Source organism: Podarcis tiliguerta (genome assembly GCF_965153285.1).
Source record: "Podarcis tiliguerta genome assembly, chromosome: 16".
Lineage (NCBI taxonomy): Eukaryota > Metazoa > Chordata > Lepidosauria > Squamata > Lacertidae > Podarcis > Podarcis tiliguerta.
Genome location: NC_139549.1, coordinates 35,710,414 through 35,727,854, shown reverse-complemented (window position 1 = coordinate 35,727,854; position 17,441 = coordinate 35,710,414). Strand labels below are relative to the sequence as shown.

The 17,441-nt window shown below is 44.8% G+C and overlaps 1 protein-coding gene and 1 long non-coding RNA gene across 5 annotated transcripts; both read left to right on the top strand.

Annotated features, from left to right (window-relative positions):
* Positions 1-2,607: 2,607 nt before the first annotated feature.
* Positions 2,608-10,488, top strand: RAN (RAN, member RAS oncogene family). 4 transcript variants are annotated; one of them, XM_083416352.1, is made up of 7 exons: positions 2,608-2,902; positions 3,899-3,950; positions 7,346-7,430; positions 8,132-8,257; positions 8,741-8,928; positions 9,817-9,987; positions 10,089-10,488. In XM_083416352.1, exons 2-7 carry the CDS (start codon positions 3,912-3,914, stop codon positions 10,131-10,133), a joined length of 654 nt encoding a protein of 217 aa, XP_083272478.1. In that variant the 5' UTR covers positions 2,608-2,902; positions 3,899-3,911; the 3' UTR covers positions 10,134-10,488. The 4 variants fall into 4 exon arrangements, with proteins under 4 accessions (XP_083272478.1, XP_083272479.1, XP_083272480.1 ...); XM_083416353.1 differs by having other exon boundaries at positions 2,668-2,902; positions 3,902-3,950; XM_083416354.1 differs by lacking the exon at positions 2,608-2,902 and adding an exon at positions 3,134-3,339.
* A 1,472-nt stretch (positions 10,489-11,960) lies between these two features.
* Positions 11,961-13,937, top strand: LOC310666908. The gene is made up of 3 exons (XR_014506091.1): positions 11,961-12,886; positions 13,131-13,295; positions 13,646-13,937. It is a non-coding gene; the product is annotated as an uncharacterized lncRNA (long non-coding RNA).
* The last annotated feature ends 3,504 nt before the right edge of the window (positions 13,938-17,441 follow it).

Below are 17,441 nucleotides of genomic sequence, written 5' to 3'. Positions count from 1 at the left end.
CATAGGGAAGTTTTTAATGCATGTTTTATTACGTTTTTATATATGTTGGAAGCTGCCCACAGTGGCTGGGGTAACCCAGTCAGATGGGCGGAGTGTTATTGTTATTGAATAGGATGTCCCTATTTTCATCAGATAAACGTTGGAGGGCATGCACTCAACACCCATGCCTCAGGTTCCCTAGCCCCTGGTATAAGGAGAGGCAACATAAAGATCTTGAACTATCAGAAGGCCTGGCCCAATGAAGGTGTTAGTATTTCACGCCTCTGATGCTGCAGATGAAATTGGCATAAATCACATGCCTGTCTGGGAAGAGCGTGGGAACGGAAGACAGTCTTATCTCTTCCGCAGTATGTACTATTTGTACTGTACTTTTGCTTTTACTTGTGCCTGTTCTTTTCTCGGAGCTGGAGAGAGAAGATACCATGAATCCTTCGAGGGCCCGAGGGATAATAATAATTTATTATTTATACCCCGCCCATCTGGCTGGGCTTCCCCAGCCACTCCGGGCGGCTTCCAACAATATATTAAAATACAGTAATGAATCAAACATTAAAAGCTTCCCTAAACAGTGACTACCTCTGAAGATGGTGGGCTCCCCTCCCTTGGCTTTTTAAAGAGAGGTTGGATGACCAACTGTCAGCAAGGCCAGACCACCCATGAGGCAAGTGCCCAGCAGATCCAGCCTCCAAGGAATGCATTGCCCGCTGCTGTGCGACACCTGCTCAGCAGCCCCACCAATGCCACCTCTGCAGCAGCCTCAGGGGGTGCTGCTGGTCTCCTCTTACCCTTGTTCCTGATATAGATCTTCACTCATCCCTTCTTCCCTAGAAGAGTGTGTGTGCGTGCGCCATTTTGTGGTTCGCCTCAGGTGCCAAAAACGGGGCCGGCCCTGGCAGTCAGGGATTCTTCAGCTACTATTCTTGCATTGCAGGGGTAGAGGCATGGACTAGATGGGGGGTGGGGTCCATTCCAACACTACAGTTCCCCCGGTATAGCCATGAGAAAATGTGTTTTGATTCCAATAAACGTTAATTAACATTTAGCTGTTAAGAAGCGTAATGTTTAGTTGTTAAGTGTGGTGTGACACGTTAGCATTTGGACTAGGACCTTGGACAGCAGGGTTTGAATGCCCACTCAGCCTTGGGCCAGTCACTATTAGCCCAGGGGTCAGCAAACCTTTTCAGCAGGGGGCCGGTCCACTGTCCCTCAGACCTTGTGGGGGGCCGGACTATATTTTGGGAAAAAATATGAATTCCTATAACCCACAAATAACCCAGAGAAGCATTTTAAATAAAAACACACATTCTACTCATGTAAAAACACCAGGCAGGCCCCACAAATAACCCAGAGATGCATTTTAAATAATAATTATTTTATTTTATTTTATTTATACCCCGCCCTTCCCGGTTCAGAAAACTGGGCTCAGGGCAGCTAACAACAAATTTAAAACACTTAATTGTAATACAACATAGAAGCAACATAAAATACAATATAAAAGCATGAATAACAATAAAATTCAAAGATCAAAATCAATTTGGGGGAAATCTATCCAATAAACATTAGATAGTCACCAGGGCTACCTGGTTGAATTAGTCCTACTTGGGCCAGCGAGAATTAGCTGTGGGGTCCCAGAGTGGGTAATCTTCATAAAAGGAGAGGGGGAGGGAAGAGAAGAGAAATACAAGATCAGGCTGAATTCAAATTAAAGGCCAGGCGGAATAGCTCTGTCTTACAGGCCTGGCAGAAGCAGGTTAAATCCTGCAGGGCCCCAGTCTCATGAGACAGAGCATTCCACCAGGTCGGAGCCATCACTGAGAAGGCCCTGGCCCTGGTGGAGGATAATCTGACTTCCTTAGGGCCCAGGAGCTGTAAACTATGGTTATTCATGGACCTTAAGGTCCTCTGTGGGGCAGACCAGGAGAGGTTAAACCACAGCGCCATCTGTGTCCCCAGAAGGAGAGAGCAAAACTGACCTCAGAAGTGACAAGACACAATAAAAGGACACAATCTACTCATGCAAAAACACACTGATTTCCAGAACGTCTGGGGGCCGGATTTAAAAGGCGACTGGGCCAGATGCGGCCCCTGGGCCTTAGTTTGCCTACCCATGTCTAGTCTAACCCACCTCACAGGTAGGATGAAATGGGGAGGAGAACCATTGGGTTCATTGGAAGATAAAGGCGGGCTATAAATGTAATAATAATTTAAAATGCGGCCCACAAGGGACAGGAGCTGCGTGTGTGGGAGAAGGCAGGCTCCTCTTCTGAGGTGAGCACAGCTGAGGCGGCTGGCTCTGCCTCATGGACGGGCTCCCGGCCCTGGAAGTGAGTAACAGAAAGGGGCGCCCCGAGCGCAGGAGCGCGTAACTCTGTGGAAAAGACGGAGGGAGGAGGGGAAAAAAGAGGGACGGGAAAGAAGGAAAACAAGGCTTTCCCGCCACTATCCCTCACTCGAGGCTCAGCAGCGGGCGCCTTGCGTGCCTTACTGCGCACGCGCGCCCAGGAAAAAAAGTGTACTTCCAGGCTACGGGCGGCCTTCGTGACGGGGCCGCGCATGCGCGCAAGCCCCACGCGACTCCCCGCGCGGCGCGTTTCAACCCTCTCCCACGTGACAACGCGGCCCCGCCCCCGGCGCTCTAGGCTGGTTGCGTGCTGCCCCGACGTCGCCGCGTCTCCCGCCGTGCGCGCGCACGCAGGCCCTCCCGCCCGCCTTTCCCAACCCACCCAGAGAGCCGAGCCCGCCTTTGCCTCGTTCTTTTTACGGCTATTTGAACCGCCGCGCTTCCGCCATCTTCTTCCTCAGCCGCCCGCCCAGTTTAAACACACACACACACACGGAAAGAAAGAAAGAAACCAGAGGAGGAGGCGGCGGAAGAGAAAGAGCGGAGAGACGCATCGAGAAGGTAATGGACGGCGGTTAAGGGGGTGTAGGGGAGAGAGAGCGAGAGATCGATGAGGAACGAAGCGGCGGCCTCTCCGCCGAGACGGCAAGGCGGCCTCCCCGAGGCAGCGGCCTTTGAGGCCTTCGAAGCTCCCGGGCCTCCTCGCGTGGCTCTTGAGGAGAGAGGCCCAGGATTTACCTCACGCCGGCGGTGGGGGAGGAGGGGAGGGGTCGGGATGCGGCGACGGCGTGGGGGGGGGAGGGGAACGGCGGGGACGCGGACGCACGCGCTCCGTCGCGCGCCCGCGTCACAATCCCTCGCGGTCCCTTCCCCTCCTCGCGCCGTTAGTCGGGAGGCGAGGCGCGGAACGGCGGTTTGGAGGGGAGGCCGTTGAAAGGGAGAGAGAGAGAGAGAGAGAACCGCATTCCGCCCCCCCCCTCACCGGCTCGAGGGCGAGAGTGAGTGCGCGGGGACGGGGATTCCGGGGGGGGGGGAGACATGATGGGAGGGTCGTCGCGCGGGGGGAGGGGGAGAAACGAGAGGGAGCCCCCCCCCCAATTCCTTCCGAGTTAAATCCTTAACAATATATATATATGTGCGTATATGCGATGCATGCTGGTTTGGGAACGTAGAAAATAGATAAAAGGTAGAAGGCCTTGGATATGTTTTTTTTTTGGGGGGGGTGTCTTGGATTATATTCTAAAATATTGCTTCCTCCTCCTGCCCACGCCATTAGCAACTCCCCCCCCCCCCATTTAATGCAGTTTCTGAATTCTGCTGAGCCATCCTAAGGGGGGGGGATGGGGGGGTGAGAGGGAGAGCATGGAGGGCGGGGAAAGAAACGCGCGCGCGCGCACACACACAAAAAACCCCTTTGGCCGCCATTTACTGCTTCCTCCCTGACCCGGATGGAGAGCGAGCCACGCGCCTTTTGGGCGGCGTGGGCAGATGAGCGCAGCACGGGAGTTTTTTTCTTTTCTTCCTTTTTAACCTTAATCGGGCCTTTCTCTCTCTCAGTAGACGCAGCAGCATGGCCGCCCCGCAAGGAGAACCGCAAGTGCAGTTTAAGGTAAGGTGGGAGGCCGGGACACCCACACTTATTTTCTTGCTTTCTCTTTAAAAGAAACCACTTCTTTAAAACGACTTGTGATACTAGCGCCTAGATACTAGCTTGGGAGCTTCCTTTGTTAGGCTGATGAAAACCCACAGGGATGTTCATTAGGCTACATGCCTGGTGGGTCGTTTTGTTAGGATTATTTGTTTTTTAACCCCCACTCGGTTGAGAAGGCTTATGAGAGCTGCTTGCTTAAGGTCGATAAAAAAAAAATGGACCTTGTAAATTTTAAAAGTCTCCTAGGTTTGTTTGGGATCGGATATGTGGGAGATGCAATTCTGCATGCTTACTTAGAAAAAGGTCCATTAAGTTCAATTGGATTTAACTCTCATTTAAATGTGTATAGGATTGGAGGCTTGGGTGTCTGTCTTCTTTGTTTCCATAGGTTTTGATTACATTATTTATTCAAGAAAAGACTTGATGCTCAACTTTTCTACCAGGGCTGTACAAATTACAATTTGATTAAGTTAACCAATTAAAATGTGGGGACATAATTAAATAGGTAGACAGAGTTATGGATATTTGGGACTTTTTAGATTTTTTTGCATTTTACAGTGAGCCATATACAGTAAATTGTGTTGTATGCTTTCAATAGCAATTCCTGTGCTTCCTTCAGCGCTTTTTGTGGCATAATGTGTGACTTGTGCAATTTCTTTCTAACGTCACATGTTCAATTAAAAAAACTACTTTCCACTTATTATGATTCCATGGCTGAGTTATCTGTAAGCCTTTAAAAGTAGAGATCCAAGGGCAGTATAGTCTCAGATGCATGAAGTACTATCTTGCCTTTTGGTTGAATTAATAGCTCAGTCAGGGAAGTGATTGTACAAATTTGTACAGATCGCTACATTTCACATCTTGGAAAAAGTATGGACATCCAACACCTCACAAGTAGACTTTTTTCACACCCCCCCCCCAAAACACATTTATTCGACTGTTACAATACATTTTCAATCAATATATCCCCTTTACAGACACCTCTGTAATGATGGTGGCATTAAAATATCTTTTTTTGGAGATACCTTTGATTAGTCACTGATGATTTGTGAGGTGTTCTGACAGAGCAAAGTTCCAGGTGTTATTAACCCAAGCCTCTCTTGATACAGTATTTTAGAAGTTTCCTTCCATTGTTGAGCAATAACAAGTAGACCTGAAAGGACTCTCCTACTTCTCCCCCCAGTGCCCCCTAATTTGCTCTAGAGCAGAAGTTCCCAAATTCTGATCTACCAATTACTAGTGGTCCCTGAGCTTTGTTCAGGTGGTACATGGTGTGTTTTCAAAATACAATTAAAAACTATACAACACTTAGCACAGTATGACAATTGTTACAGCAGGCCAGAAAGTCCTTAAGTGGTCTGCCAATACCTATGGACCAGTCACATTGGTTAAAAATTATTTAGGTTACAATTATTTATCACCCTTCGTAGTTTTTGCAGACTCCCATAGATAGATGCTTAAAAGTGTAAATTAATTTTTAATCCTCTACTAGTCCAACTAGTCTATGCAGTATATAGGCACTAGGCTGAATGTAAGCCATGTACATTTTCCTCTGAAATAAATCCTGGAGGGCCAGCACCTGTGTATTGCCTTCCTCTTCTATCCCAGGCAATGTGCAAAAAGAACATTTTGTCATCTGTTCGGTTTTCTACTCATCTTGAAGATGGGTAGGTTATAGATTTTAAGCCTGGTTGAAGTGGCATTGGTTATGGTTATGGACATTTTACATGGCAGCTATATGCCACTTACTCTGAATTAGTCCTATAAAGTCTGGTAGAATGGACATGTGCCAGTGTGTAGATGTTTTGTGGGAGTAACCTATAAAGCCTTAAACTGCTCAGGACCACAATACATCAAGGACCACATCTCCCAATAAGAACTGACCTGGACTAGGTGGCAGTGTGAGAATGGGCCTTTTCTACAGTGGCTGCCTGCTTGTGGAATGCTCTCCCCAGGAGGTTCGCTTGGTGCCCTACTTACATATCTTTAAATACCAGATGAAAATGTGGGAACCTTTCATATGTTGTGGTCGTGCCCAAAAATGAAAAAATTCTGGGACACAATCTACGAGGAAATGAAAAAAATACTAAAAATCACATTTCACAAAAACCCAGAATCATTCCTTCTTGGGATTCTAACTGACAATATCCCAAAAGAAAGATTAAAATTATTTTTCTATTCACTGACTGCGGCTAGGGTACTAATAGCCAAGTACTGGAAGGGTGGCCATATACCAACTAGAGAAGATTGGCTACAGAAGCTGAGCGAGTACTTGGAACTTGCTAAGTTGACTGAAGCATTAAGGAACAAGTCAAATAAAATAGTCCAGAAGGAATAGGAATGCCTAAATACCTACCTATCAAGTCACAGTTCAGCAACCAAGATTTGGTTGTGTTTAGAATAAACCTGTAAGTAGGAAAATGTCTCCTTATACCAAGATGAGGAATATATTGAAATACAGAGAAATTGCTTTAGTTATAAGAAATGAACCACCATGAGGTCAATGGAAGTAAAAAAAACCCAAAAGTATGATAGAGATTCACCCCATAAGGGTCAGCATCTCGGTAGAGAAATGACATTCTGGGCTGTCTATTAAAGTTACATTGTATTATACTTATGTTCTTACTTTTTGCATTTGCTCTGTTTTCTTTGTCTTTTTTTCTCTTTTTTTCTGTTTGTTTTCTTTTTTGTATTCAATTGAAATGTTTTCATACTTTGTTTCATTTATATTTGCATAACAATTGAATAAAAAAAATAAGAAAAGAAAATGTTCTTCAGCCAGGCCTTTGACTGATAAAAACAATCTATGACCTTTTAAATGTGTTTGTGGAAAGGAGGTTATTGGGGTTTTTTTGTTACTATGTTACGTATTTTGTGTTTTCATTTTGAATCTTTATGTTGTATACCAATGATTTTTGAATGAAGGGCAGTATATAAATTTAATAATGAAATGAAATAAGCTCTTGGCTGCAGTTGATGCAGTGTATTTCAGTTTTAAAGTGGTTTAATGTAAATTAGCTCTCTTAAACCCAGTACTTGATACATTTGTTTTACATTCTTTATTTCTAGCAGGTCAAGGTGCCATATTTGGTTCCCCCTAATTACCCCCACCCACCCTCCACAACAATCCTTTTGTGGAAAGTTAGGTTGTGAGAGAATTACTGGCCTAAGGCCAGCCAGTTAACTTCATGGCTGTGTGGGGATTTGAACTCTGATTTCCCCAGCCCTGGCCTAAAACTCTAACCTCTATACCTGTCTAGTTGGAGAAATACTTCCATTGTTGCTAGAAGTTAACCTAGGATGTAGTTGCAGTACAAAAGTATCTTGAATTCTTTAAATTTGTATTTCAACAGCTTGTTTTGGTTGGTGACGGTGGTACTGGTAAAACAACATTTGTAAAACGTCACTTGACTGGTGAATTTGAGAAGAAGTATGTAGGTATGTCAAATGTCTTCCTTATTCTATTATGCTGCTATATTAGTGATATGTAATCCTTTACCTATGTACCTTTTACTTTGGTCGCTTTTTTTGCAAAGTAGATTTCAGTAAAATAAAGTGGTAATGTGTTTTTTGTAATTACAAGCTTTTTGGAGCATTTACAGTTGTGTGACTTAACACTATAAGTTAAGGGGGCATCTGAATTTGTAACACAATTGGATTTTTTCTCCTTTGTCAGCTGATTGATGTTGGAAGAGGGGAGGGCGGTAGGCAAAATAAATTGGTTCTAGGGAAAAGAAGGTACCTGATCATGCAATGAAAAATGTAAAGCTGTAGATCAGGGCTGATGAACCTAATACTGGACTGCAAGTTGCATCAGCCCCAGCCTTGAGGTAGAGCCCAGCAACTTCTGGAGAACCTCAGGTTTCTCCATCCCTTATTTAAATGGAGGTCTTTAAAGGCAACATCACAGGCATCTTAGATCTTTTGTTGACAAGATAAAAAACATCCCATTGTTTTGGGCAAGTGGTTTATGATGGTCAGTCTTATTCAACAGATGAAGGTGAATAACTCTCACGTAAGTGAAGGATCATATTTTCCTCATGTTTTGTCACACTTGCTGATAGCCTACAGGTCAATATTTCAATTAGAATATGCACTTATACATGCAATGTTCCAACAGATATTTTATGTAATTGCAGCTACTCTGGGTGTTGAAGTTCATCCTCTGGTGTTCCACACTAACAGAGGTCCTATTAAATTTAATGTATGGGACACAGCTGGACAGGAGAAATTTGGAGGTCTGCGAGATGGCTACTACATCCAAGGTAAGTTGTCTGCACAGCTATTTTGACTGATTAACTGTGCAAAGCACATTTTTGCTACCTGACCAGAGTGTGAAATGTCTGTAATTTAATTGCAGCAACCTCTAGTTTTAATTTGGCTTTTTGAAGGGCATCTGCCAATGTAATCACTGGCAGCTGCTTGTGAAGGCTTGGTCTGCACCAATGTGTTATAAACATGTTTTAGATTATCACAGTTGTGCAGGACTTTCATTGGAAGACATCAGAAAGTAAATCAACTTAAGCAGTGGTTTTTTGCCATCTTCATGCCTTATTTTGAAATGTTGGGTTGTGGGCTCTTTAATCATAAAAACACAGCTGCTAAGGTTAGTTTTTGAGGTAACACATCAAGGGTTGGTGGGTTTGTTAAAGGAGCCCCTGTAAAATAGTAGATTTTGAGTTTGGATAGCTGTACATTGTGTGAGTTTGATCCCTGTTAATTAACTACAAATCATTTCAACTTTTTAGCTCAATGTGCCATCATAATGTTTGATGTAACATCAAGAGTTACATACAAGAACGTACCCAACTGGCATAGAGATCTGGTACGGGTGTGTGAGAATATCCCCATAGTTTTGTGTGGCAACAAAGTGGATATCAAGGACAGGAAAGTCAAAGCAAAGTCGATTGTCTTTCACAGGAAGAAGAACCTGCAGGTAAGAGAAAGTTCTCCTGCTAAAGATAATAGTTAAGATGGGAAGACAAAAGCAGTAGGGTGGTGTGTCACTTGTTTTGGGAAGAAGTAAAGGAGCCACGTCCTCTGTAATTTTGGTTTCTTAGTTCACATTACATTTCTCAGCTGCTTGCTTTAGAAAAGTTTAGATAATGAAGTCTACTTCTAAATTCCTTCTGATGATTAGTATGTAAAAGGAAGATTCATTGGAAGATAATTCTACTTTTGTCAACTAGTTGCATCAAGGACATCTCAAGACTTCACAGCTGGGTGTATGTTTATGCACACAGATAGGACTAGAGGGAAATTGTACCACATGGACACAGAAAATTATTGGGACTAAAAGCATTGTACCATACATGAATGTCTACAAGAGGGCTCCAACATTCAGAATGGGATTAAGTGGTAATTAGGGCTGGGCTATGTCAGCTTTTCAGCATTGTGATGTATCGCCAGTCAAACATTACGATACAGTGATACATTGCCATGTTGAAAAGCAGAGGGAGGAACAAGCTACAGCCTATGCGTGCCAGGCGCTGGCGGCAGAGGGAGTCAGGTGCAGGCAGGCACATCCATGATACACCGCCAGGTGAAAGTGCCATTCCACTCTGGCCCTCAAACCCAGGCCTAGTGGTGATAGTGCGCAAGTCTTCTGAGGTTCTATGCAATGTTAATTTTCCACCTTGTAGTGGGAGAGAAATCATTGGGCTTATTTGCCCGTTGAGGAAAACTCTTCATGAATCTGCAGGCTTGTTCCACAGTTAAACAGTTTGTGCTTTAAGCTGCTGCAGAACTTTGTTTCTGCAACAACATATGGGCACTGATTCCCCTCTGGTTTGTTTCTAAATGCGTAATCTCTCTTTTCCTCCAGTACTACGATATCTCAGCCAAGAGTAACTATAATTTTGAGAAACCCTTTCTTTGGCTGGCAAGAAAGCTAATTGGAGACCCCAACTTGGAATTCGTTGCCATGCCTGCTCTTGCACCACCAGAGGTCGTTATGGATCCAGCATTGGCAGCACAGTATGAGCAAGATTTACAGGTAAATGAGCTCATAAAAGGACTTGAGATCGCGATCTGCTTGTTGTTGCCATTGACTTTAGAATGTTACTAAACTTGTTTTCCCTCTCCCCCCCATTCCAGATTGCTCAGACCACTGCACTGCCAGATGAAGATGATGATCTGTGAGGGAGTGAAGCTGGAGCCCAGCGTCAGAAGTCTAGTTTTATAGGCAACTGTCCTGTGATGTCAGTGGTGCAGCGTGTTTGCCACTTTATTATTCTAGCTGAGCAGAACATGTGCTTTAATCTTTGAAATGCTGAAAGAGAGAATGGGCTTTGGAGTGAATGTGGCAGTTAAAAAAAATTCCTTCATTTTGGACCTGCATATTTAGCTGTTTTGGACTGCAATTTACTCCCCATTTTGAGTTTCGAATCTGACTGCTGCAGTCGCATCACAGTATTCAGTGGTAAATCTTGTTTGTTACTGTCATTCCCATTCCTTTTTCTTTAGACCATAATAAAGTTGTATTTCAAATATCCAAGCAAGTGACTCTTCATGAATTTAAGAATAGTTATTCAGAGTCCTCAAAGCTTCAAGCAAATCGGGGCAGAGTAAAAACACTTTTAACCCTAAACAGGCCAAGTGCTCTGGCTAGCAGTCAGAGTAAATTCACATTCTGGAAGAGCTGCCGTACTTTGATTTAAGACAATTGGATTGTGTTGGGGTTGAATTGAAATTGCAGCATTGGGCCTAATCAGTTAGGTCTGCCTTTTGGAGATTTGTCCATAGCACTGTAAAGGCATGCAGTAGGAAACAGTTTCGTCACTTGCACATCTGTTTCCCTCACTGGGCTGCAGATAGGCAATACTGTACTATATATTTTTTAGCAAATTAACTGAAATCAAGTTTTATGGGATTTTATTCCAGTTCACTTTCCTTTGTACAAGTTAGGAGAGACTGGCCAAATAAAGTGTAATACTAAAGCATCATAAAGTGCTGTGCATGTTAACCAGTTGTGTAGTGTGTGGGCAGTTTTCATTGTTGTGTGCTGGGAAGGTGGGGTGCTAACAATTTACTCTGCCACAGTGTATATGGAAGCTTCCCTTCAGACACTAAGTGCCTATGGAAGTTTGCTTTCCAGGTCATAGAGTTGTGTCAGGTGAGCAAAAGGCTTACCTCTCTAGCAGCTCACTTCTGAATAAAATTCCTCCCTGCATAGAAGCTATTTGCAATTTTTCAACTGTCCATGGTGTTTTGCTAGCTACTTTGTTTCTGTGCTGGTGAGGCTGGGCCCAAAGCAAGAGAAGTCATGGGAAGGAGAAACGCTGGAAAAAGGAAACACCAGTGTTTAGGCTCTTAAATTTTTATAAACCATGTAATGAGAGAGATCCTATATTGGCAATAAGTACAGTAAAAGGAGAGCATGTAGAATGAACACTGCAAGAAAGAGTCTCAGAAGACTAAATACTCTGGTTGTACATTAATGTGATTGCAAAGTACATGGTGTGGATAATACCAGTTCTTCAGCTAGGGAGTTTCAACAGAAAGTATTCAACCAACCTACCGTATTTTTCGCTCTATAAGATGCACCAGACCACAAGACGCACCTAGTTTTTGGAGGGGGGAAACAAGAAAAAAAACATTCTGAATCTCAGAAGCCAGAACAGCAAGAGGGATTGCTGCGCAGTGAAAGCAGCAATCCCTCTTGCTGTTCTGGCTTCTGGGATAGCTGCGCAGCCTGCATTCACTCCATAAGACGCACACACATTTCCCCTTTTTAGGAGGGAAAAAGTGAGTCTTATAGAGCAAAAAATACGGTACCTTATTCGAAGTACATCCATTGAAATTGATGGGCCTATCTTAGTCATGTTGAGTAATTAGAGTAGCTCTACTCTTGCATCTCAGCCATACTCTGTTCCCGCAATTGGTGTGGTGCAGGGTTTTAGTGCTATAGTTGCTACTAAATAAGCTATAGCCTTCCAAGCTGCCAAAATCGTATCTCCGGACAATCTTAGAATGGGAGAGGTTCTGTCAGTTGGCCCAGATCCTAAGAAATTCAACTTAAAACAGATCTATTGAAATGTAGTGGAAGAAATTGTAACTTCAACAAATGAGGAAGTCTTCTTTCTGGCTTGTAGCCTTTGATAAGAGTAGGTTTGCTTTAACAAAAATACTGGGATGCTAGGGGCTGTGCCTCTGCTTGCCACCCCCTACCATTTCCACCATATTAACCCACTAGATCTTTCCCTTCCCACTCCATGCAACTACTTTCGCTTTTTACCTCCCCAACTCCCATTTTGGAAACTTGTTTCACATCCCCACTGCAACTGGTTTAAGCACCTCCCCTATGTCACAACTCTCCTTTTGTGCACCCCTCTGCACACAAACAACCTATATGGTAACCTGCATCTTCCTGATCCAACATGTTGCAACTGCTAAGCACCCTTTTCACCTGCCCAATTAGTGAAGCCACCTCTCCTGTTCAGACCCTTTCACGCCCTTGCCCTCAACTCCATTCCCATGCCTCCTGCTATTTTGCAGCCCCCTTTGCAGTCCCATTTTCACTTTGCCCCCTTTCCCCCCTCTACCCTTCTGCTTAGACCCTTTTCAATTTCCCCTTGCACATAGGTCACCATTTACATGCCTTGCCCTATTCTGCAGCCCCCTTTGCTCACCCCTCCCCATGCTTCTATATATATCTTAAGATGACTAGAATTAGGAGCAGGCCTGTCCGCTTGTTCAGCTAGAGAAGGTTGAACTTCAGTAGGTGAATGTACTTACATGACTGTTTGCTTGTGAATAAAACATACTTTATAAAGTGCTTTGAATTAGGAACTTCATGTTGAAGGCAACACATGGTATCAGAAATGAAATACAATGTGGGATGGTACTGTAAAAAAATTTTTTGGGGGGAGGGTGCATATATCCTCACAGCCAGTGTGGTGTAGTGGTTAAGAGTGGTAGTCTCGTAATCTGGGGAACCGGGTTCGCGTCTCCGCTCCTCCACATGCAGCTGCTGGGTGACCTTGGGCCAGTCACACTTCTCTGAAGTCTCTCAGCCCCACTCAAAAAGTGTTTGTTTGTTGTGGGGGAGGAAGGGAAAGGAGAATGTTAGCTGCTTTGAGACTCCTTAAAGGGAGTGAAAGGTGGGATATCAAATCCAAACTCTTCTTCTTCTTCAAGCCCCTCCCATATTCTCTCATCTCTCTGGACCTGCCTCATATCCTCACAGTTCTGGGTCTTGCTTAATTCAAACCTCCGCTCTTGTTGAAAGCTGCCATTTCAGAATCTTTTCCTTCCCTGCCCTGGCTTCCTGCAAAAGATAAAAAGGTAAAGGTACCCCTGCCCGTTTGGGCCAGTCTTGCCAGACTCTAGGGTTGTGCCCCCATCTCACTTAAGAGGCCAGGGGCCAGCGCTGTCCGAAGACACTTCCGGGTCACGTGGCCAGCTTGACAAGCTGCATCTGGCGAGCCAGCGCAGCACACGGAACGCCGTTTACCTATTTATCTACTTGCACCCGGGGGTGCTTTCGAACTGCTAGGTTGGCAGACACTGGGACCGAGCGACGGGAGCGCACCCCACCGCGGGGATTCGAACCGCCAACCTTTCGATCGGCAAGTCCTAGGTGCTGAGGCTTTAACCCACAGCACCACCCGCGTCCCTTTCCTGCAAAAGATACGGCACTACAAATCCAACAGTGACTGTTCAATGACAGCCGTAGGTTTTTGTGTATATAGGGGGAAAGTGCCCATTGTAGTTTAATGGTATATCAAAAAGGCTGCAAGCCTTAAAAGTGGACATACAATAATAGAACCAGGAAAACCATTTTAGAAGCCTTGTGGCACCTGAAGCACTGTCACATTTCTTTGGCATGAACTTTTGTAAGCTATGAAGGTGTACTGTCTGTGGGTTTGCAGAGAGAAATGTAAACATTGGTGTTAAATGGTAATGAAACAATTATAATATAATTAAAGGCTAGGTTAGGCAAAATTAAGCCTAGTGCCAATTCATAACGGCAGTAATTTGTGTTAAAAGCGAAAGTACATTGTAATAGTACCTGCAGCGGAAGAGATAAGACATTCTACCTTTCCCAGGCTTGTCCCAGACAGGCATGTGATTTACAACAATCTCATCTGCAGCATCAGAGGAGTGAAATTGCTAACGACTCAATCCAGAATTGCCAGTTGCTAGGGGTAGGAAAATGAGAGGTGCAAAAGTGGAAACTTTTTTGGCAGGGAGCAGGTAGTCCCATGTAGCAGCTTGGAGTTAAAAGATTAATCCCAGATCAGGAAGCTTAAAGATGACTGTATTTCTACTGAAAAATGACCTCAGTTTTTATATTAAATATGCAATGGAACACTGACGGAAACCAGATTGCATGGAAGCACCATTTACTGTGGTCTAAACCACTGAGCCTCTTGGGCTTGCTGATTGGAAGGTTGGCGGTTCAAATATCTGTGACGGGGTGAGCTCCCGTTGCTCTGTCCCAGCTCCTGCCAACTTGCAGTTCAAAAGCACACTAGTGCAAGCAGATAAATAGGTACTGGTGCAGCGGGAAGGTTAACTGCGTTTCTGTGCGCTTCGGTTTCTGTCACGGTATTCCTTTGCACCAGAAGTGATAAAGTCATGCTGGCCACAAGACCCGGAAAGCTGTCTGTGGACAAACACCAGCTCCCTCAGCCTGAAAGTGAATTGAGCGCCGCAACCCCATAGTCTTTGGCCTTAACCGTCCAGGGGTCCTTTACCTTTTGGTCTATTGTGTGAAGGTTGTGCTTGTATGTGTTTGCTCAGTATACACCAGTAGTGAAGCTGCAATTGGCAGCTGGTTCCCAGCAAAGAAACACCCACCGAAACTCATGAGCAAGCTTCATTCAGGTAAAGAAAAGCCCTTTAATCATGATTATTAGAATTTCTTTTGTCACTATCCCCAAGTCTAAATTCTACATAGAGTTGACCTACTGAAATTAATAAACCAAGTCATGCCCATTTATTTCAGGGGGCTGAATTGGAGTAGAATTTAGTTGACTACAATCCAGTGTGACTTAACAAAAGTTGTATTTTGTACTGTATGGTGGTGCCTTGAGTTAAGAACTTAATTCATTCTGGAGGTCCGTTCTTAACCTGAAACTATTCTTAACCTGAGGTACCACTTTAGCTAATGGGGCCTCCTGTTGCCGTTGCACCGCCACCGCATGATTTCTGTTCTCATCCTGAAGCAAAGTTCTTAACTCGAGGTATTATTTCTGGGTTAGCGGAGTCTGTAACCTGAAGGGTCTGTAACCCGAGGTGCCACTGTATTCTAAAATTAAAATTAAAATAAAGTATTCATACACTAATTATGCATAATAAGTAAATACCTCTGCAAAGCCCCACACCTGGGCACGATAACCAGTGTCTTTCAGAAAAAGATCCATGTACTACAAGATACTAGTACTCAAAATGCCTGGGAGAACAGAAACACATTTGCCTGGTGCTGAAAAAAATTAACTAATAAACTGAAACTGACACGGGGACAAACAGAAGAAGACGCCTTTACCCCGGTATGGCTCCCCTTTATCACATACACAGCCCAACAGGACAGGGACAATAATCCACCAACCGCATACAAATCAATATGGCTAACCTCACCCAAAACACCCACCCACCTCACTCACACACAAAAACAAAGATCACCACAGCCAATCACAAGCAAACAATCACACCCTAGGCCAACCCCAACCTCTCTCACCACCAAAGGAACACAAGTGAACAACACAAGCAACGCTGACCCCAAACTCTACATACATTAAACATAATAGAAACACCGCCACCCGACCCCACCCCCTTCCATTTTCCCTCTCTCCACCCCCTCTTTCTTTTTTCTTTTTTTCCCTTCTCCCCCTAATGCCTCAACAAATGAAACGGATTTGTTAAAATGTTACATGGAAAAAAAAATACGAGGCATTACAATTACTTCTGTAAAACAAGAAAATCCTTAATAAAATATCAAGATGGAAAAGATGTTAATGTTGGATAATGCATTCCAGAAATAGCCCATCACCACTGCGAAGGTCTGTCTCTTTGTCACCACCTTCAGTAGGAGGGGCACAAGGAGAAGACCTCTGATTATTATCTTGGAATTCAGGTAACTCCACACAAAAAAGAGGCCTTAAAATACTGGAGTGGAGATGTCCACCTCTGCAGGGCACACAAACGCCTGAACACCTTTGCAGTTTCAGAAACATATTGCCATTCTGGATCTCTTAGTTTAATTCCCGTGTGCTTCTTCCTTTTATCTTATCATTGCAAGTGAAGACGGAATTGTGATCAACACCAACCAGCTGAGGCAGAGCTTTGCACGTGTGCAGATAACTAGCATCACTTGTCCCAACTATGTCAAACTTTTAGAACTGTTGTAAGGGGAGAGGGGAATGAATCTTGCCTCTCAGGTGGGCCCCGGAAGTGGGAGAGACCTGGCCAGCTTCACCAAAGCCTCGTTGCACCTCGGGGTCATGAGGAGACCCTCCCCAGAGCCCGAAGGGGATATCCTGACATGACATGAGCCAACAGTGTGACGCGGCAGCTAAAAAAGCCAATGCAATTCTGGGCTGCATCAATAGGAGTATAGCATCTAGATCAAGGGAAGTAATAGTGCCACTGTATTCTGCTCTGGTCAGACCTCACCTGGAGGACTGTGTCCAGTTCTGGGCACCACAGTTCAAGAAGGACACTGACAAACTGGAACGTGTCCAGAGGAGGGCAACCAAAATGGTCAAAGGCCTGGAAACGATGCCTTATGAGGAACGGCTAAGGGAGCTGGGCATGTTTAGCCTGGAGAAGAGGAGGTTAAGGGGTGATATGATAGCCATGTTCAAATATATAAAAGGATGTCACATAGAGGAGGGAGAAAGGTTGTTTTCTGCTGCTCCAGAGAAGCGGACACGGAGCAATGGATCCAAACTACAAGAAAGAAGATTCCACCTAAACATTAGGAAGAACTTCCTGACAGTAAGAGCTGTTCGACAGTGGAATTTGCTGCCAAGGAGTGTGGTGGAGTCTCCTTCTTTGGAGGTCTTTAAGCAGAGGCTTGACAACCATATGTCAGGAGTGCTCTGGTGGTGTTTCCTGCTTGGCAGGGGGTTGGACTCAATGGCCCTTGTGGTCTCTTCCAACTCTATGATTCTATGATTCTATGATTCCTGTACGGGCTCTGGAGAGGCACAGGTGAGCCGGAGGAGCAGCTCCCAGCCAACAGGTGATGCACGGCAAAGCCATGCATCAGCAGAGCAAGGCCCGAAACAGCTCTGGTTCCCATGATACATCAAGGGGTCAGCCAACTTTTTCCGCAGGGGGCCAGTCCACTGTCCCTCCCCAGCCGCCGCCTCAGTTTGCGCTTGCCTCATTCGCCAAAGGCCTGGCAGCGGTGGCACAAAATGGGCTTCCTGCCTAGAGAAAGAAGGAGCTGCGCTTATCTTCCCAGGGGCTGCCACCACCACCGCTTCTTCTCATGAAGCG